At 45.4% G+C, this 22325-nt stretch overlaps 1 protein-coding gene across 2 annotated transcripts in view; it reads left to right on the top strand.

Moving 5' to 3' along the window:
* The window catches only part of STX5 (syntaxin 5), a 78007-nt gene that overhangs the window by 24955 nt on the left and 30727 nt on the right, over window positions 1-22325 (top strand). For both annotated transcript variants that reach the window (XM_063945009.1, XM_063945008.1), the window contains exons 2-4: window positions 10911-11125; window positions 12830-12900; window positions 15325-15380. In XM_063945009.1, the coding sequence (XP_063801079.1) occupies window positions 10925-11125; window positions 12830-12900; window positions 15325-15380 (328 nt within the window). In that variant the 5' untranslated portion in view covers window positions 10911-10924. The remainder of the gene's footprint in view (window positions 1-10910; window positions 11126-12829; window positions 12901-15324; window positions 15381-22325) is intronic.

The following is a 22325-nucleotide window of genomic DNA, read 5'->3' as shown; positions in this document are numbered from 1 at the left end:
AACAATTGGCTTCTCTCCCTGAGGCCCAGACGTTCTTGAAAGGTGTTCTGCACATCCAACCTCCCTTTGTGCCTTCCACTGCACCTTGAGATCTCAATTTGGTGCTGCAGTTCCTCCATTCGGACTGGTTTGAATGGATGTAAAATATCTTACGTGGAAGACCATCACACTGTTGGCCTTGGCTTCAGGAAGACGTGTGTCGGAGCTGGGGGCTTTGTTTCACAAAAGGCCGGATTTAATTTTCCATGAGGACAGGGCTGAACTCAGAACTCGTCAGCAATTTTTTCCTAAAGTGGTGTCTGTGTTTCACATCAACCAACCTATTGTGGTTCTGGTTGTCACTGACACCTCTGCTACTTCAAAGTCTTTGGATGTTGTGAGGGCTTTGAAGGTGTATGTAAAGCGAACAGCTCGTCACAGAAAATCGGACTCGCTGTTTGTTCTTTATGATCCCAATAAAATTGGGTGTTCTACTTCAAAGCAGTCCATTGCACGCTGGCTTAGGCTCACTATCCAGCATTCTTTTTCCACGGCAGGTTTGCCGGTTCCAAAATCTGTACAGGTCTACTCTAATAGGACGGTGGGTTCCTTCTGGGCGGCTGACCGGGGTGTCTCGTCTTTACAGCTCTGCCGAGCAGCTACTTGGTCTGGTTCGAACACGTTTGCTAAGTTCTACAAGTTCGATACTTTGGCCTCTGAGGACCTTCAGTTTGGTCAATCAGTTCTGCAGGAACCTCAGCACTCTCCCACCCGGTTTGGGAGCTTTTGTACATCCCCATGGTACTAAATGGAACCCCAGTATCCTCTAGGACGTAAGAAAAAATAGGATTTTAATTACCTACCAGTAACTCCTTTTCTCGTAGTCCGTAGAGGATACTGGGCGCCCACCCGGTGCTTCGTTCTTCCTGCACTGTTACTTGGTTAAGTATTGTTGGTTCAGCTGTTGCTGTTCCTGTTTAAAGTTGGGTTAGCATAGATTTCCTCTGGTTTGTGTGTGCTGGTTCGTAATCTCACCACTATCCTTTATATCCTTCTCTCAAAGTATGTCCATCTCCTCGGGCACAGTTTCCTAGACTGAGTCTGGCAGGAGGGGCATAGAGGGAGGAGCCAGTCCACACTATCAATTTCTTAAAGTGCCCATGGCTCCTAGTGGACTCGTCTGTACCCCATCGTACTAAATGGAACCCCAGTATCCTCTACGGACTACGAGAAAAGGATTTACCGGTAGGTAATTGAAATCCTATTTTCTGCTGCGGGGTACACTGGTATTCCACAGGGAATACAATTGAATTGGATCATGTATCTAACACAACAGATAGACACCAGATTGTGTCCTAGGCGCTTAAAGAAATGGATAATTTGTACAATACGTTCCTTTTTTGAGATGGATGGCCTCAGGATTGGTTCCCTCCTTGTATCGTAATCTCGTCCGGTTGTATTGTACCGTAATTATTCAAACATGTGGAAGAAAAAATAGCATACAATGTGTAGTATTGCTAACAATCCAATAATGACAGACAAATGAAGAAAAATTGTAGTGAGAAAGATGCTCCACAGCTATCTTGCGTACCCCACTCACAATAAGGTGAATGTAGGTGTATCCATAAAGGTATCTTTTAGTATAGTGATGTTGACAGCATCCAGGTGACCAGACAGTATATTATGGTGATTTAATCAAACACAGGCGTACCCAAAACTCACACAAAGGATGTAGAGGGCACTCCTTGAAAGGTATCTTTAAATTAAGTATTCTTCAGAAAAATAAAGCGTACCCCAACTCACACTGGCACGAAGAGTTATAATCCTATCAAGGTTTCTTTATTCCGTAGTGGTGCTGTCGGTAAACTTCAGTGCTCTGGTTTAATAACTCGCAGATATGCGGAGAGGAGGAGATAATGACAAACAATGTGTGATATTGTTTTAAATCAAAAATGTGCACAGAATGGAAGGCACCAATACTACGTGGGACACTCGTGTTTAACGTACCCCACTCACATCAAAAAAAGGGTAATGATAAGCCCATAAAGGTATCTTTCATATGGAGACTGCCATAAACCATAAAATAGAGGCTTAATCTAAAATGGATTGATGTACACAGGCGTACCCGAACTCACACTGGATAAATGACACACGTTCCTATAGCAGTATCTTTCACACCATGGCACTCAAATATAGGCGTACCCAGACTCACGTTGAAGTGAAATAGATGAATCCTATCAAGGTATCTTTTTAAAAAACTTTCTCCAATCAGTGTGTGATGGCAGGAAAAGTCACAAAAAGTGTATAAAAATTTCCCAAAAGAAAATCCAAATATAATATTCATAAAAACAAAATTGTACTTTATTCCAATCCGACAGAACAAGAGGTTTTTCAAATAGAAGAAAAGTCCAGGTTCAATACAAAACAATAATTGTCCATAAAAAAATAAATTTGTTGGCCGTTTAAAAATTCAATTAAAAGAGGAAAATGGAAATCTTGCTACTCACAGTCCAGATAATGTAAAGACATTATCTGGACTGTGAGTAGCAAGATTTCCATTTTCCTCTTTTAATTGAATTTTTAAACGGCCAACAAATTTATTTTTTTATGGACAATTATTGTTTTGTATTGAACCTGGACTTTTCTTCTATTTGAAAAACCTCTTGTTCTGTCGGATTGGAATAAAGTACAATTTTGTTTTTATGAATATTATATTTGGATTTTCTTTTGGGAAATTTTTATACACTTTTTGTGACTTTTCCTGCCATCACACACTGATTGGAGAAAGTTTTTTAAAAGATACCTTGATAGGATTCATCTATTTCACTTCAACGTGAGTCTGGGTACGCCTATATTTGAGTGCCATGGTGTGAAAGATACTGCTATAGGAACGTGTGTCATTTATCCAGTGTGAGTTCGGGTACGCCTGTGTACATCAATCCATTTTAGATTAAGCCTCTATTTTATGGTTTATGGCAGTCTCCATATGAAAGATACCTTTATGGGCTTATCATTACCCTTTTTTTGATGTGAGTGGGGTACGTTAAACACGAGTGTCCCACGTAGTATTGGTGCCTTCCATTCTGTGCACATTTTTGATTTAAAACAATATCACACATTGTTTGTCATTATCTCCTCCTCTCCGCATATCTGCGAGTTATTAAACCAGAGCACTGAAGTTTACCGACAGCACCACTACGGAATAAAGAAACCTTGATAGGATTATAACTCTTCGTGCCAGTGTGAGTTGGGGTACGCTTTATTTTTCTGAAGAATACTTAATTTAAAGATACCTTTCAAGGAGTGCCCTCTACATCCTTTGTGTGAGTTTTGGGTACGCCTGTGTTTGATTAAATCACCATAATATACTGTCTGGTCACCTGGATGCTGTCAACATCACTATACTAAAAGATACCTTTATGGATACACCTACATTCACCTTATTGTGAGTGGGGTACGCAAGATAGCTGTGGAGCATCTTTCTCACTACAATTTTTCTTCATTTGTCTGTCATTATTGGATTGTTAGCAATACTACACATTGTATGCTATTTTTTCTTCCACATGTTTGAATAATTACGGTACAATACAACCGGACGAGATTACAATACAAGGAGGGAACCAATCCTGAGGCCATCCATCTCAAAAAAGGAACGTATTGTACAAATTATCCATTTCTTTAAGCGCCTAGGACACAATCTGGTGTCTATCTGTTGTGTTAGATATCTGTGTTTTATAAATGTGGTGACATTTATTTTGACATCAGAAGTGTACAGGCGGCTCTGCGTCCAGGGAACCTGCTTGACTTTTTCTAGACTTTTGAATTGGATCATGATCCGAGGCACCAACAGGCTAAAGCTTTGACTGTTCCCAGGATGCACCACCACCTCTATAGCCCTGCCTGCAGGCACTGGAGCTCAGTTTGTAAGTTGGTGCCTGCAGTGCAGGTCACTAACGGGTGAAAAGAGCTTTTTAGAAACCTTCAAGGGCCACAGCACTTTGTCTTTATGACATGCTGTGCTGCGGCTCCATCACCTTCCTCTACGGCGCTGCATACTCCCGCGGCCGGGTTCCCGGGTACTTGCAGCGGAGATGCACCGGTTTTCAGGCACACTACCGCTGCCACTTTCCAGGATCGCATGGCTGCTCAACGGGGAGGAGGTAAGAGGGTCCCCCAGTTGGGACCCACGGGTAAATAGCGATCCGGTCGCGGTCCCAGGAGATGGACCGCGCCGCTGGCGTGGACACTGTGCCGCACAGGGACCCTGCAATATCCACCATGGCAAGGAGCACAGGTCGGATTTACTAAAATCCGTTTTTCATAGGCTCCGCAGTACCTGGTGGTGAGGACCAGCATAGGGGGTAAGGCGCTGACCTGTAGCCCCTCCCTCAGCTCCGGGCGCCATCTACTGCTGGTGTTTCCGCCCTGGAGCTGCATTTCTCTCTCCCTTACTCCCTGAAGAGATTTTGGCGTCATCTTCACTACTAGCTGGACTGATCTCTGGGACTGCAGGGCACTGTCTCCTCTGTAAACCCGCCTGTCTCCTCAGCGCATTTACAGCACACTTAAGTATTCTACATGTCATTTTAGACAGTGTTAGTTAAGAACAAGTGTATTGCTATCTGAATATTTAGTATAAGTATTCTGTGATATACATCCAGTAGTTACTGTGCATTGTTATATCTGTATACATACATACATATCTACGTAGCTTTACTAGTCCAGTGCAGTTTTATTGTCTATCTGTATTAACTTCTGCATTGTACCTGTGACTGAGTGTGCCTGTAGCTGCTGTGTGGATTCCATTCTTGTGTATCACACATATTGCTATCACTATATTCTGTACTCTGGGGGGCCAAGTGCATCAGGGTCTCATATAATAATAGTGCTACACGGGATATACTGTTTTGTAATTTTCACTGTGTTTTTCAGACACCTCACACCGCTTAAATCCTCTTTGTGTTCTGTATTTACTGTCACATAACATGGGGTTGTTTGCAGGTTTTGTATTTGTCTGGCTATATTGTACTGTTACGCCCGAAGGGGACATTGCTTGTAATGTATGCTGCACAGGGCGGGAAATCCGAAGACACTCCTGCATCATGCAGTGCTGGCTTCACGAATTTACCTGAGGGAGAAGTTTCAGCTGAGGGTTCAGGCCCTGGGTGCTAGATTCTTTCAAGTCAGCCCGCAGCACCTGTGGCCATTCAGGACCCACCTTGGGCAGCGTTTTCAAGTATGCTAACTGCGCTTGTAACACGCCTTACGCCCTCTGTGGGACCTCCTGTGCCATTACAGCCTCATATTGTCCCTGTAGTTAGTCCGCCCTGGGCGGATACTCTGTCTAACCAGTTACAACAATTAAATCAATCTTTGGTTAAACAAAAGTGTACCCCACGCCCTTCTGGGGCCAAGGGGTCATCTAAGCGGGCCATTTCTTCCTCACAGTCCACTCATATTTTGGATAATTCGTCCGATGAGGATGGAGAATATACTGATCTGTCAGACACTGATACAGTTACTTCTGATGAGGAATCTACAACCCAGGTTGATGTTCCTTACCTAGTGGAGGCTATCAAGTTGATTCTCCAGATTGATGATTAGATTGAGCCTCCTGCTACGTCTCAGAAACCTGATTTGCTAAAGTAGTTTTACCACATTCTGACCTTTTAATTGACAAACGTCAGGAATCCTGGTCGTCTCCAGGAAATAAATTTTCCCTGTCTAAAAAGATGCTAGCTCATTATACTATTCCGGCGGAATTAAGTAACAAGTGGGAAACTCCACCGTCGGGTGACTCTCATGTCGCCTGTCTCGTGGTGTCCTCTACTCTACCTGTTACCACCGTCACCTCATTGAAGGAACCGACGAATAAGCGCGTGGAGGGATGCCTGAAGTCTATTTACACTCTTACCGGTGCAGTACATAGACCCACTATGGCGGCCCCTTGGGCTGCAAAATGAATTGAAGCATGGGTTCAGGCAATAGAGGATGAGCTACCTCAGGAATTATCTGTCGTATATTACCACAGACTCCCACTATATTCAGGAGGCGGCCTCTGATGCAGGTGTAATGGCGGCCAAGGCGTCTACTACGTCTATCCTGGCTCGCCGGATTCTGTGATTGAGGTCCTGGAAGGTGGACCTGGACTCTAAGAAGACCTTGGAGGTGCTTCCTTTTAAGAGAGACATACTATTTGGGGAGGATCTGAACAAGATTGTGACTGACTTGGCGACGGCCAAGACTGCGTTTCACCCAAGTACTAATCCCTCTGCTCCGAAGGTTAAGAGTACCACTTTTCGTTCCTTTCATCCTCCAGGCAAAGCAATAGGTCAGGCGTACCCGAGACAGTCTCGTGCTTCCAAAACCACTAATCCCAAATCTAAACAATCTTATGCTGCCCATCAGCCTGCTTCCAAACAAGACAAGCCTTCTGCATGATGGGGCGGGCCTTCCTCTGGGGGACCCCAGGGTGGGAGGCCGACTTCTGCAGTTCGCCCAGGCCTGGTTAAAGACCTCTTCAGACGCCTGGGTGCGGGGAGTTGTCTCTCACGGTTACGCAATCTCTTTCATAAGACGTCTCCCTCGCCAGTTTTGCACGACAGTTATCTCTTTGGATCCGTCGAAAGCGCAAACTCTAGACTTGGTTGTATAATCTGTACACGGATACCGGTGTACCCCTGTATCCCTGTAATCTGTACTCCTGCGTATCAGTGGGTTGAATTTTGGATACTCTCTTTTCAACCATCTATCCAGGGACGCCTGTGGATTTGTACACATGCCTTTTTGTCTGTTGTTTGGCAGACATTACGTTTTGGTGAGAGACCAATCTTAACCCATACCTGTTTTGTACTGTTTTAACCTTATTAAATTGTGATGTGAAAAATTTATGCCTACTGCAAAATATTTAAATAATATGATTGCGTTATTGTCTGCAAATCTTGTAGACCATTTATTCTAGTAAGAGTCTACAACTTCCAGAAATAGAAGGTTCATTAGTGGACTAATCGGTATTACACTATTGGAGTTTCTTTTTCTTCGCTTTATGTATGATACCGGGAAAATATTCAAGAGAAACACCTGATGGACAATTGGGACCAGTAATATCAACATATCTCCTGTATGGTGAATTTTGGTGAACATTTATATGCAGCGCCTGGAAACGGTGTGTTTTTTGTTTGTGAATTATTGGTGGAGGTGATTGGTGATACTGTACCTCGTTCACTGGGGCTAGGCTGCTTATACATATGCGCGCTGGGTTAGGATAATTCCTTTGTATACAATTTTCGGGGTGGATTTGGATACCTAGATTTCAAAGGTTGCTGCGGGAAAATCCACATTTCTCATCTCTATGGCCCCGCCGGCTAGACGTTCCTACACAGGGCCATCTACTCAGTCCTTTTGGTCTAACAGATTTCGATCTAGGGCCAGAGGTAAGACAAGAAAATCAGCAATCGCCGGTTTCCAGAATCCGAGCACTGGTTCAGCTTCCACTAAGGCCTCAGCATGACGGTGCACACCCACCCCGAGGGGATCTCGAGGTGGGTGCTCGGCTGCGTCACTTCAGCTGCATCTGGGAAAGTTCCTGCCAAGATACCTGGGTAAGGGATCTCATTTCTCAGGGCTACAAGCTAGAGTTCGACGGTGATCCTCCCCAACAATTTTTCAGATCAAGCTTACTAGCTTTGGAGGATACACGTGTTACGCTGCAACAGGCCATCCTAAAGTTGGTCCAGTCGCAGGTCATTGTTCCAGTGCTACTACAACAACAAGGAAAGGGTTATTTCTCCAACCTGTTTGTAGTACCGAAACCAGACGGTTCGGTAAGGCCCATTCTGAATCTGAAATCTCTGAACCTTTTACCTAAAGGTTTTCAAGATGGAAGCCTTGCGAGCAGTGATTGTGGGCCTGGAAGAGCAGGATTTCATGGTCTCCCTGGATATCAAGGACGCCTATCACCATATACTGATTTGGCCCCCTCATCAGGCTTACCTGAGGTTTGCCCTGCTGAGCGATCACTACCAGTTCCAGGTGCTGCCCTTTGGCCTGTCCACAGCTCCGATGGTATTCACGAAGGTGATGGCGGAAATGATGTTCCAGCTCAGGGTCCAGGGGGTCAATATTGTCCGTTACCTGGGCGATCTGATTAAAACAAAATCCAGGGAACATTTATTGCTCCATATAGACCGCACTGTCCAACTTCTGTCACACCATGGGTGGATCCTCCATTTACAGAAGTCCCTCCTGGAGCCATCTCAGCTGCTCCTGTTCCTGGGAATGCTACTGAATACTGTGGACCAGAAAGTGTTCCTCCCAGAGGACAGAGCGCGAACACTTTAGAAGATGGTCCACAGGGTTCTCCGGCCTACTCGGATATCCATCTTTGTATAAGATTGTTGGGGAAAATGGTGGCCTCGTACGAGGCGATCCAGTATGGAAGGTTCCATGCCAGGACATCTCCATTGGATCTCCTGAGCAAGTGGTCTGGATTACATCTTCAGATGCACTGGATTATACAGATGTCACCTCAGGCCAGGATTTCCCTCCTGTGGTGGCTGCAGTCTTCCAACCTCCTGGAAGGCTGAAATTTCGGGATTCAGGATTGGATCCTTCTCACGACGGATGAGAGGATGGGGAGCTGTCACCCATGGGGCTCAGTTCCAGGGCAGGTGGTCTGCCCATGAAGCCCTACTTCCAATCAACATTCTTGATTTGGGTGATCTACAATGCTCTGATTCAGGCTCTCCTCTGCTCAGGGATCATTCGATGCAAGTACAGTCGGACAACACCACGGTTGTGGCGTACATTAATCGACAAGGAGGGACAAAAAGCAGGGCCTGCATGCGAAAGGTGTCAAGGATACTCCTCTGGGCAAAAAGAAATGCAAGAGCACTGTCTGCAGTCTTCATTCCGAGAGTAGACAACTGGGAGGCAGACTTCCTCAGTCATCACGATCTCCACACGGGAGAGTGGGGGCTTCACCATCTGGTGTTTCAGCAAATCATCGACCGGTGGAGCTGCCCACAGATAGAAAATGATGGCTTCTCGACTCAACAAGAAGCTTTGTTGCTATTGCTTATGAACCAGGGACCCTCAGGCGAGGGCAGTAGATGCACTGACATCACCTTGGCCTTACTGGCTGGTCTACCTGTTTCCTCAGATTCCATTGATCCCAAGGGTGCTCAAGAGAATCAGGCATCAAGGAGTTCAGGCAATTTTTATTGCCCCAGAGAGCTTGGTACGCAGATCTCCTGGCCTCTGCCACTAAGAAGAGATCTTCTTCAACAAGGGCCGTTCATCTACCCGGACTTACAGCGACTTTGTTTGATGGCATGGAAGTTGAGCGGAACATACTAGCTCACAAGGGCCTTTCCAAGAAGGTTATTGCTACCATGGTCCAGGCAAGGAAACCTGTGACGTCAAACCACTATCCTCATATCTGGAGGAGATATGTCTCTTGGTGCGAGAAACGCACGTATCCACCTGTGGAGTTCTACTTGGGGCCTTTCCTCAGTTTCTTGCAGGCTGGTGTGGATAAGGACTTGCGTCTGGGTTCCATTAAGGTCCAGATTTAAGCTCTCTCAATTTTCTTCCAGAAGAAATTGGCAGTTTTGCCAGAAGTTCAGACCTTCTTGCAAGGGGGGCTTCACATACAACCTCCGTTTGTGCCGCCCACAGCACCTTGGGATTTGAATGTGGTGTTGAAATGTCTACAGTACTCCTGGTTTGAACCTCTGATGATGGCAGAAGACAAGTACCTCACGTGGAAGACGGTGATGTTATTGGCTCTGGCTTCTGCTAGGCGTGTCTCAGAATTAGAGGCTTTACCGTGTAAAAGTCCATACTTAGTCTTTTATGAGGACCGAGCGGAGCTCAGGACTAGGTAGCAGTTCCTGCCGAAGGTCGTCTCGGCGTTCCATTTGAATCAACCTATTGTGGTCCCATCCGGTTCTGGCACTTCTGAAGATCTATATCAAGAGGACGGCTCGGATCAGAAAGACTGATTCCTTGTTTGTGCTATATGATGCGCAGAAAAAGGGTTGCCCTGCTTCAAAGCAGTCCATTGCTCGTTGGCTTAGGCTTACTATCCAACAGGCCTATGTGTCGGCAGCCTTACCTGTTCCACAGTCTCTGAAGGCCCACTCTACAAGGTCGGTGGGGTTTTCCTGGGCGGCTGCCCGTGGAGTCCCGGCCCTGCAACTGTGCCGAGCTGCTACCTGGTCGGGGAAGAACACCTTTGTGAAGTTCTACAGGTTTGATACCCTGGTGAAAGAGGATACCCAGTTTGGGTAGGCAATGCAGCAGACGTCTCCACACATTCCTGCCCGTTCTGGAAGCTTTGGGACATCCCCATCATACTAGTTTCCCCCAATATCCCTTATGGATGCTAGAGAAAAAAGGATTTTAATTACCTACTGATAAATCCTTTTCTCGTAGTCCATAAGGAATATTGGGCGCCCGCCTCAGTGCGTGGACTTGTCTGCAGGTTGTCTCTTTATGGTTACCTGTTCAGCTGTTGCTGTTTGGTTACCAGCTGTTGCTGGTAGTTTTTATATTCGTGGTGTGCTGGTGTGTAAATCTCACCACTTTTTTGTTATGTTCCTTCTCTCAAGTATGTCCTTTCTCCTTCGGGCACTGTTTTACCTATAACTGCCTGTGGGAGGGGGCATAGATGGGAGGAGCCAGCACATCCAGTTGAAGAAATTTAAAATGCACTGGCTCCTTTGGACCCTGTCTATATCCTCATCCATACTAGTTTCCCTCAGTATTCCTTCTGGACTACGAGAAAAGGATTTACCGGTAGGTAATTAAAATCCTATTTTTACAGTCTTTGTCTCATGGATTTTTGATTAATGTGCAGACTTGTGCCCTTACAATTTTGGAAGTCTTAAAGTGCTTTTGCATGAAATAATTTTAAGTTTTCTTTTTAGCCGGCCCAGGACCCATGAACACTCGTAAACGTCTCGGTTCCCGCAACACTGAGAACGGAGTATACGTAGGACCCCCCCAGACCCAGGTCCTGCCCTCCCAAACCTCCTCAGAAACTTCATCTCCCCCTGTTCTTGCCCCACCGATTGACGTCATGTCTTGCCGGGATCGTACTGCTGAGTTCATGTCTGCTTGCAAGTCTTTGCGTGGACGGCAGGTCAGTGTGGTAGAAAGTCACAAAATGGGGAACGTGGTTAAAGGCACTGGAGTAGATTTGCTAGTACTGTTTGTGAATACTACCTTCACTTGAAAAAAGTGGAACTAATGGCTAGAAATTAGGATATGTATCTTGAAATGCTGTCTAATAGGCCCTACACACTTGGCGATATCGTTCATATCTTTCAGTGTGTATGCACCCACGATGAACGATGCTCAGCCCCTCACTCGTTTATCGTTGGTGCCGGCTCATTGATGCTTGCATGCCAATATGGACAATATCGTTCATATTAGCATGCAGGGCTATGGGGCCGGGTGACTGGGGAAGTGAAGAGACTTCACTCCCCCTTTCACCCCCCAACGGGTCGTTTTTCGGCCGTATGTGTCGTCCATCGGCCGTCGGGCACCTTGGCGGCCTGTGTGTAGGGCCCTTAAGAGGCATCTAACTATGTACGTGAACTTGATAAATTGTTGTTTTATACTGAATTATATGCGGTGAATGGAATGCAGGAAAATTATTTGGAATATCTTCCTCCCTCCACAGAAATATGGCCGCTTACAGTGGCAATTTGCTGAGTATACATATCTTTTGAGGATAGTCATTGATGGAATCAACTTGTGAAATCTTTTGAGAATCCTTTTTGTACAGTTCACCATTTTCTATACTATAACAAAATATTTATGTTGTAGTTACATTGTAAAGGTGGGAACACACTAGTAGATATATCTGCAGATCAATTGATCTGCAGATATATCTATGGACGGATCGAGCAGTGTGTTCAGCATACACACTGCTCGATCCGTCGGGGACTGACGTCATGAACTGGGCGGGCGTGTACACACGCCCGCCCAGTTCACCTGTCAATCACCGCCGGCCGCCGCAGCATGTGTGCGGTCGGCCGACCGCCCCGTACACACACAGCGACGCGCCAATATATCGGTAGATATATTGGCCGTCGGCTGTGCTGCGCGGCCGACGCGATACGTCTGTGAACGACGGAGTTGACAGACGTATCGGCCGTACACACTGGCCAACGGTCCCGCGATATATTGGCCGCTCAGGAGAACGGCCGATATATCGACCAGTGTGTATGGGCCTTAAGATTGTAGAAAGATTGATTGTTGGAGATTGTAACCCCGGCTAGGGGGTATTAGTAAAAAAGTGACATATTGAGAACAATGGAAGTCATTCCGAGTTGATCGCTCGCTAGGTACTTTTTGCAGCGCTGCGATCAGATAGTCGCCGCCTATGTGGGAGTGTATTTTCGCTTTGCAAGTGTGCGATCGCATGTGCAGCGGAGCGGTACAAAAAAGTTTTGTGCAGTTTCTGAGTTGCCGAGAACTTACTCAGCCGCTGCGATCACTTCAGCCTATTCGGGGCCGGAATTTACGTCAGACACCCGCCCTGCAAACGCTTGTACACGCCTGCGTTTTCCCAACCACTCCCAGAAAACGGTCAGTTGCCACCCACAAACTCCTCCTTCCTGTCAATTTCCTTGCGATTGGTTGTGTGAATGGATTCTTTGTTAAATCCATCGCTCAGCAACGATCCGCTTTGTACCCGTATGACGCGCATGCGCAGTTTTGCTGAATTTTGACCTGATCGCATCGCAGCGGAAAAACCTTGCATGCGGTCAGGTCGGAATGACCCCCAATGTGCTGGAAATGTATCTCTGCTCATCCCACTGTATGCTTTGATTTACAGAATGGAGTTCAGCTGTCCAATCCCACTCTCAATGCTGTGAAACAGAGAAGTGAATTCACTCTTATGGCTAAGTAAGGCACTCCTTTGTTTCTTTATTTTTCTTACTTTTGTTTCTACTGGCCTGCTCTGATTTTCAACCTTAATCTTTGTATAGTACTGTGTTACATGAGTCTTTTGTATTTCTTCCACTTTCAGTTTCTATTCTGTCAACATAACCACTACTTATTTTCTTCTTTTTGTTTTCTCTTCCTCTCATGTTAACCTGATTTTTTAAATACACAGTTCCCATTTGTAAATTAATTTGGAATATACTTTACACTATTATTATCCTTGATTTGTATGGCGCCACAAGGGTTCCGCAGCGCCCAATTACAGAGTACATAAACAAATAATCAAACAGGAAAATAGCAACTTACAGTTAATGACAGTATAGGACAAGTACAGGGTAAATAAACATAGTTACATCAGCAGATGACACTGGAATAAGTATCAGGTGGCAGAAGACTGATGGATTTGGTGCAGTTGAAGATTATTAAAGTAAGAAAGGATAAGCACATGGGGGAAGAGGGCCCTGCTCGTGAGAGCTTACATTCTAAAGGGGAGGGGTAGACAGACAGGTGTGACACAGATGGGGTACATAGAGAGCGTAGAACAGAGGGTTAGGATGAGATTTGGCTGGGTTTGGTGAAGAAGTGGGTCTTGAGAGCCCGTTTGAAGTTTTGTAGAGAGGTGGAGAGTCTGAGGGGGAGAGGTAGGGAATTCCAGAGAAGTGGTGCAGCACGTGAAAAATCTTGGAGGTAGGAGTGGGAGGAAGTAATCCGTAGGTAGGAGAGTTGGTGTGCATTAGCAGAGTGAAGAGGACGGGTGGGAGTGTAAAGGGAGATAAGGTCAGAGATGTAGATGGGAGAGGAGTGGGTGAGGGCTTTGTAAGCGAGTGTGAGAAGCTTGAAATGGATTCTGAAAGGGAAGGGGTGCCAGTGAAGGTCTAGTAAGAGAGGAGAGGTGGACGTAGTGCGTTTGGTGAGGAAGATGAGCCGGGCAGCAGCATTGAGGATAGATTGGAGTGGAGAGAGGTATCTGTCAGGAATGCCAATCAGGAGCAGATTACAGTAGTCCAGTCTGGAGATGACCAGTGAGTGGGATAAGAGTCTTAGTAGCATCCTGGGTCAGAAAGGGTCTGATCCTGGAAATATTTTTTAGATGAAAATGGCAGGTTTGTGAGAGGTGCTGAATGTGTGGTTTGAAGGAGAGGGAGGTGTCAAGGATTACTCCAAGACAGCGTACTTGGGGGCTAGAGGAGATAGTAGTGCCATCAATAGATAATGAGATTGTAGGAGGTGAGGTTATGCGGGAGGGAGGGAAGATGATCAGCTCGGTCTTAGACATGTTAAGTTTAAGAAAGCGCTGGGACATCCAGGAAGAGGTAGCAGAGAGACAGTTGGAGATACTAGTGAGGAGAGCAGGGGAGAGGTCTGGAGAGGAAAGATAGATTTGGGTGTCATCAGCATAGAGATTATATTGGAAACCAAAAGAACTAATGAGCTTACCTAGTGAGGACGTATAGAGAGAGAAGAGAAGAGGACCAAGGACAGAACCTTGGGGTACCCCTACAGTTAGTGGAAGTGAGGGGGAGGTGGAGTCATGAGAGGAGACAGAGAAAGAACGGTCAGAAAGGTAGGAGGACAGCCAAGAGAGGGCATTGTCACGCAGACCAATGGAGTAAAGGATTTGCAGTAGGAGAGGATGGTCCACAGTGTCAAAAGCAGCAGAGAGATCAAGTAGAATAAGTATAGAGTAGTGTCCCTTAGATTTAGCAGCATTGAGGTCATTGCATACTTTTGTAAGGGCAGTTTCAGTGGAGTGGAGAGGGCGGAAGCCAGACTGGAATGGGTCAAGCAGTGAGTGTGAGGAAAGAAAGGAAGTAAGGCGGTTGTAGACAATACGCTCAAGGAGTTTGGAGGCAAAAGGGAGGAGAGAGATGGGACTAGGATTAGATAACCTTATTGTGTTTGGCTTTCTACAACTGTACCACTGGGATGTCCCTAGTTCAGTGATGGCTAACTTTGACACTCCAGCTGTTGTTGAACTACACATCCCAGCATTCCCTGCTACAGTTTTGCTATTTGGCCATGCTAAAACTGATGCAGGGCATGCTGGGATGTGTAGTTCAACAACAGCTGGAGTGTCAAGGTTAGCCATCATTGCCCTAGTTTATTGGCCAATCATCAGAGCAACAGATTTTTAGGGCACCTATATTGTATAGTCAGTGATAGTCTCACTTCTATGATTATGAATGAAAGATAATGATAGTGACGGCAGGGATGTGTGTGACAGGGCATGGAGGAAAAGTAAAACGCCACAGACTTACAGATAGTGGAAGGAGCAGGGTTCCCTGTAGTTACACGGATCAGTAATTAGAGGCTCTTGTAAATCTTATGTCAGGAAACAAAGTTCACACATCCAACTTGTTTTACTTGGTACTCTCTGTTCTGCAGACGCATCGGGAAGGATCTTAGCAACACATTTAGCAAACTGGAAAAGTTGACGATACGTAAGTCTGTAAAATGCAGAAATGCTTCAGATATGAGTGTGTATGTGTGCATGCTTAGGTACATGTATAATAAAATGTGTATGTGTGTATGTGTATGTGTATGTATATATGTATGTATATATATATATATATATATATATATATATATATATATATATATATATATATATATATATATATATATATATATAAAGAAATTGGAGCACTCACCAGTCTCAATACTCAAATATGCACCAGATTTATTAGTATTGACAGCATAATTCAGCTGTGCCTCACAGCCTATGTGGTAACAAGTGTACCTTCCAGCATACAGGGTATCTCAAACGTTTTCGGTCCTTGCAGACCATCATCAGGAGATATTCAATAATATTCAAGGAAAGCTGTCTTAACCATCCAATCATCCATCTGCAGCATATCTGGCCATGCCTCACCGGCTCCTTAAATACCCTAAAATTCAAAAATTCGCGCCAATACGGCGTCATAGTGACCTCATTGTGTGGGCGGAGCCACCCAAACCACACTAAACTGTCACCACTACGTATAAATCAAAATATATTAGACCTTACCCTTTATGCCCTACAGATAGCGTTTTCGCCAACATCTAGTCACATCACAATCAGGACACATATTACCCATTGTGTTTACCTTTACCTACGGGTGGATTTAACCCACCGCCAGAGACCGCATTGCTGCTTCCTGGGTTCCGTGAACCGCAACACGTGACAACAGGTCACGTGATAGCGGAAATGACGTTCCGCTCTCGGTTACTAGGTAACCGGAGGACGCTGTACTATTACAAAGGGCCTGTAAGTCGCTATGTATCACAGCTAAACACTTACTAACGGGAGTAACAAACTATAATCAATTCCTAAGCAGCCACAAACGCAATTAATCCATCAAAGCTATAAATGTACAGGCATTAATGGTTGCTTAACAACCATATTGATGGATCATACCTAGATCTCACAGCACGTCACGTAATAACGGAAGTGACGAGCTACATTCAGCTGCTAAGCAACCATCAAAACAATATACCTGTCAGAGCTTAGGGTATACAGACACTATTGGTCACTTAGCAACCATACCAATAGATGCATTATAGCAACCTTGAAAAAGGCTACTATCAAATTGTACGTATATCTTATTCATTTATTAAAGGGGCAAAAACATAATTATTCAATAATTAAAAGGGCATATATTTTATTCATTTATTAAAGGGGCAAGGGCATAATTATTTAATAATTAAAAGGGGAAAGGAGCCGGTGAAGCATCGCGGACAACATGACACACAAATACAAACAAATACTTAACCACTAAGCAAAATCTTAAGCTAAAGATTTATATCATCAGATGAAAGACTATATCTATCCACCTGTGGCTTATCCAAAGCCTAATATATATCTTTAGTTTAATACTATAGAAATTACATTAATATTTTTTCTTTATTTCATTTTATTACTTTTTTTCTTTTTTCTCAAAAAGTGTTATTTAAAATTATTATTTAGAAGTGCATTGGTCCTATAAAAATTATCTCAAGAACACCCCTAATGGGTTGTTTTCGTTAAGTCCATGCGGGGCCAGTGTCCCCAACCTAAAAATCCATCTGGCTTCCAGTTTCTTTAGGATCATAGCTCGATCACCACCTCGTATAGGGTCTGGTACCCAATCGATCAATCTGCATCTAAGTGCGGAAACTTGATGGCCTGCTGTCAAGAAATGTTGGGCCACAGGTTTATCTGTCCGTCCTGAGATCACTGCCTGATGAATAGAGCTCCTGTGGTTCGCCATTCGTTCTCTAAAGCTGCAAGTGGTCATTCCAACGTAAGCTAAGCCACAGGGGCATAAGAGCATGTAAACTACAAAACTCATTCTGCAGTGCAATTTATAGCGAATCTGGATTAGGCTTCCAGTATGTGGATGTGGAAATGTGCTCCCAGGCAGTAATGATCGACACGTTACGCATCCCGCACATTTAAAGCATCCAGGTTTTCTAGAATTTAGCCAAGTGCTGTCTTCACGTGGTAGGAAGGTCCCGGCTGCATCAGAATCTGCTTTAGGTTCCTACCACGCCGGTAGGCCATCATTGGTAATTTATTCATAGTACCCTTAAACTTTGGCTCAGATTGAATAATCGGCCAGTGTTTTTTGATGGTTTTAGCAATCACGGGAGACCTATCGTCATATTGCGTTACAAAGATCATTCGTCCTTGTTGACGATCTCGTTTCTGAGTCAGTCTCATCCGTGCTTTATTTAGACAGCCTTCTATGAGGCTGTCTAAATAAAGCACGGATGAGACTGACTCAGAAACGAGATCGTCAACAAGGACGAATGATCTTTGTAACGCAATATGACGATAGGTCTCCCGTGATTGCTAAAACCATCAAAAAACACTGGCCGATTATTCAATCTGAGCCAAAGTTTAAGGGTACTATGAATAAATTACCAATGATGGCCTACCGGCGTGGTAGGAACCTAAAGCAGATTCTGATGCAGCCGGGACGATCCTTCGTACCACGTGAAGACAGCACTTGGCTAAATTCTAGAAAACCTGGATGCTTTAAATGTGCGGGATGCGTAACGTGTCGATCATTACTGCCTGGGAGCACATTTCCACATCCACATACTGGAAGCCTAATCCAGATTCGCTATAAATTGCACTGCAGAATGAGTTTTGTAGTTTACATGCTCTTATGCCCCTGTGGCTTAGCTTACGTTGGAATGACCACTTGCAGCTTTAGAGAACGAATGGCGAACCACAGGAGCTCTATTCATCAGGCAGTGATCTCAGGACGGACAGATAAACCTGTGGCCCAACATTTCTTGACAGCAGGCCATCAAGTTTCCGCACTTAGATGCAGATTGATCGATTGGGTACCAGACCCTATACGAGGTGGTGATCGAGCTATGATCCTAAAGAAACTGGAAGCCAGATGGATTTTTAGGTTGGGGACACTGGCCCCGCATGGACTTAACGAAAACAACCCATTAGGGGTGTTCTTGAGATAATTTTTATAGGACCAATGCACTTCTAAATAATAATTTTAAATAACACTTTTTGAGAAAAAAGAAAAAAAGTAATAAAATGAAATAAAGAAAAAATATTAATGTAATTTCTATAGTATTAAACTAAAGATATATATTAGGCTTTGGATAAGCCACAGGTGGATAGATATAGTCTTTCATCTGATGATATAAATCTTTAGCTTAAGATTTTGCTTAGTGGTTAAGTATTTGTTTGTATTTGTGTGTCATGTTGTCCGCGATGCTTCACCGGCTCCTTTCCCCTTTTAATTATTAAATAATTATGCCCTTGCCCCTTTAATAAATGAATAAAATATATGCCCTTTTAATTATTGAATAATTATGTTTTTGCCCCTTTAATAAATGAATAAGATATACGTACAATTTGATAGTAGCCTTTTTCAAGGTTGCTATAATGCATCTATTGGTATGGTTGCTAAGTGACCAATAGTGTCTGTATACCCTAAGCTCTGACAGGTATATTGTTTTGATGGTTGCTTAGCAGCTGAATGTAGCTCGTCACTTCCGTTATTACGTGACGTGCTGTGAGATCTAGGTATGATCCATCAATATGGTTGTTAAGCAACCATTAATGCCTGTACATTTATAGCTTTGATGGGGGCCTTCTTCCTCAGCACACCAGCGCCATTTTCTCTTCACAGCTCCGCTGGAAGCAGCTCCCCAGGCTCTCCCCTGCAGTATCCAGGTACAAGACGGGTTAAAAAGAGAGGGGGGGCACATAAATTTAGGCGCAAACAATACAAAAAAAGCAGCTATTGGGTAAATCACTTATTAGCAGTGTAAATCCCTGTGTTATATAGCGCTGTGGTGTGTGCTGGCATACTCTCTCTCTGTCTCCCCAAAGGACTTTGTGGGGTCCTGTCCTCAGTCTGAGCATTCCCTGTGTGTGTGCGGTGTGTCGGTACGGCTGTGTCGACATGTTTGATGAGGACGGTTATGTGGAGGCGGAGCAAGGGCAGATAAGTGTGGTATCGCCCCCGTCGGGGCCGACACCTGATTGGATGGATATGTGGAAGGTCTTAAATGACAATGTAAACTCCTTACATAAAAGGTTTGATGACGCTGCAGCCTTGGGACAGCCGGGGTCTCAGCCCGCGCCTGCCCAGGCGACTCAGAAACCGTCAGGGGCTCATAAACGCCCTCTATCTCAGATGGTTGACACAGATGCCGACATGGAGTCCGACTCCAGTGTCGACGATGATGAGGCACATTTACAGTCTAAAATGACCAAGGCCATCCGATACATGATTATTGCAATGAAAGATCTATTACACATTTCTGAGAGTAACCCGGTTAATACCAAGAGGGTTTATATGTTTGGGGAGAAAAAGCAGCCAGTGACTTTTCCCCCATCTGATGAATTAAATGAATTGTGTGAAGAAGCGTGGAGTTCCCCTGATAAGAAATTAGTGATTTCTAAGAGGTTACTGATGGCGTACCCTTTCCCGCCAACGGACAGGTTACGTTTGGAAACATCCCCTAGGGTGGACAAGGCGCTGACACGCTTATCTAAAAAGGTGGCCCTGCCGTCTCAGGATACGGCCGCCCTAAAGGAGCCTGCGGATAGAAAGCAGGAAGCTATCCTGAAGTCAGTGTATACACACTCTGGTACTCTACTGAGACCTGCTATTGCTTCAGCCTGGATGTGTAGTGCTGTAGCAGCGTGGACAGATACTCTGTTAGACGATATAGATTCCCTCGACAGAGATACTGTTTTGCTAACCCTGGGCCATATCAAAGACGTCGTCTTATATATGCAAGATGCTCAGAGGGACATTTGCCTGCTGGGCTCTAGAATTAATGCTATGTCCATTTCTGCCAGGAGGGTCTTATGGACTCGGCAAGGGACAGGAGATGCTGATTCTAAAAATCACATGGAGGTTTTGCCTTATAAGGGTGAGGAATTGTTTGGGGACGGTCTGTCGGACCTCGTGTCTACAGCGACAGCTGGAAAGTCCACTTTCTTGCCTCAGGTTTCCTCACAGCCTAAGAAAGCACCGTATTATCAAATGCAGTCCTTTCGTTCCCAAAAAGGCAAGAGGGTCAGGGGTGCATCCTTTCTTGCCAGAGGCAGGGGTAGAGGTAAGAAGCTGCACCATGCAGCCAGTTCCCAGGAACAAAAGTCCTCCCCTGCTTCCACTAAGTCCACCGCATGACGTTGGGGCTCCACAGGCGGAGCCAGGTGCGGTGGGGGCGCGTCTCCGAAACTTCAGCAGCCAGTGGGTTCGCTCACAGGTGGATCTCTGGGCTATACAAATTGTATCTCAGGGATACAAGCTGGAATTCGAAGCGACTTCCCCCCGCCTGTTACCTCAAATCAGCCTTGCCAGCTTCCCACATGGAAAGGGAGGTAGTGCTGGCGGCAATTCACAAGCTGTACCTCCAGCAAGTGATTGTCAGGGTCCTCCTCCTTCAACAGGGAAGGGGTTACTATTCCACAATGTTTGTGGTACCGAAACCGGACGGTTCGGTGAGACCCATTCTGAATTTAAAGTCCTTGAACGCTTATATAAAGAAATTCAAGTTAAAAATGGAATCGCTCAGAGCGGTTATTGCAAGCCTGGAAGAGGGGGATTTTATGGTGTCGCTGGACATCAAAGATGCTTACTTGCATGTCCCCATTTACCCACCTCACCAGGAGTACCTCAGATTTGTGGTACAGGACTGTCATTACCAATTCCAGACGTTGCCGTTTGGCCTGTCCACGGCACAGAGAATATTTACCAAGGTAATGGCCGAAATGATGATACTCCTTCGGCAGAAGGGAGTTATAATTATCCCGTACTTGGACGATCTCCTTATAAAGGCGAGGTCCAGGGAGCAGTTGTTGATCAGCGTAACACTCTCTCAGGAAGTGTTACTACAGCACGGCTGGATTCTGAATGTTCCAAAGTCGCAGCTGATTCCTACGACGCGTCTGCTTTTCCTGGGCATGATTCTGGACACAGAACAGAAGAAGGTGTTTCTCCTGGTGGAGAAGGCCCAGGAATTAGCATCTGTGGTCAGGGACCTCCTGAAACCAAAACAGGTATCGGTGCATCACTGCACGCGAGTCCTGGGAAAGATGGTGGCTTCATACGAAGCCATTCCCTTCGGCAGGTTCCATGCAAGGATCTTTCAGTGGGATCTGTTGGACAAGTGGTCCGGATCGCATCTTCAGATGCATCGGCTGATCACCCTGTCCCCAAGGGCCAGGGTGTCTCTTCTGTGGTGGCTGCAGAGTGCTCACCTTCTCGAGGGCCGCAGGTTCGGCATACAGGACTGGGTCCTGGTGACCACGGATGCAAGCCTCCGAGGATGGGGGGCAGTCACTCAGGGAAGAAACTTCCAAGGGCTGTGGTCAAGTCTGGAGACTTCTCTACACATAAATATACTGGAACTAAGGGCCATTTACAACGCCCTGAGTTAAGCAGAGCCCCTGCTTCGAAACCGGCCAGTGCTGATTCAGTCAGACAACATCACGGCGGTCGCCCATGTAAACCGCCAGGGCGGCACAAGAAGCAGGATGGCAATGGCGGAAGCCACAAAGATTCTTCGATGGGCGGAGAATCACGTGCAAGCACTGTCAGCAGTGTTCATTCCGGGAGTGGACAACTGGGAAGCAGACTTCCTCAGCAGACACGACCTCCGCCCGGGAGAGTGGGGACTTCATCAAGAAGTCTTCCAACTGATTGCAAACCGATGGGAACTGCCACAGGTGGACATGATGGCGTCCCGCCTCAACAAAAAGCTAAAAAGATATTGCGCCAGGTCAAGGGACCCTCAGGCGATAGCTGTGGACGCCCTAATGACACCGTGGGTGTACCAGTCGGTATATGTGTTTCCTCCTCTTCCTCTCATACCAAAAGTACTGAGAATAGTAAGAAAGAGAGGAATAAGAACAATACTCATTGTTCCGGACT

This window comes from Pseudophryne corroboree, chromosome 11 (assembly GCF_028390025.1).
Source record: "Pseudophryne corroboree isolate aPseCor3 chromosome 11, aPseCor3.hap2, whole genome shotgun sequence".
Taxonomy (NCBI): Eukaryota; Metazoa; Chordata; class Amphibia; order Anura; family Myobatrachidae; genus Pseudophryne; species Pseudophryne corroboree.
Note: the sequence above shows the minus strand (reverse complement) of the source record. Positions and strands in the feature narration are given on the sequence as shown.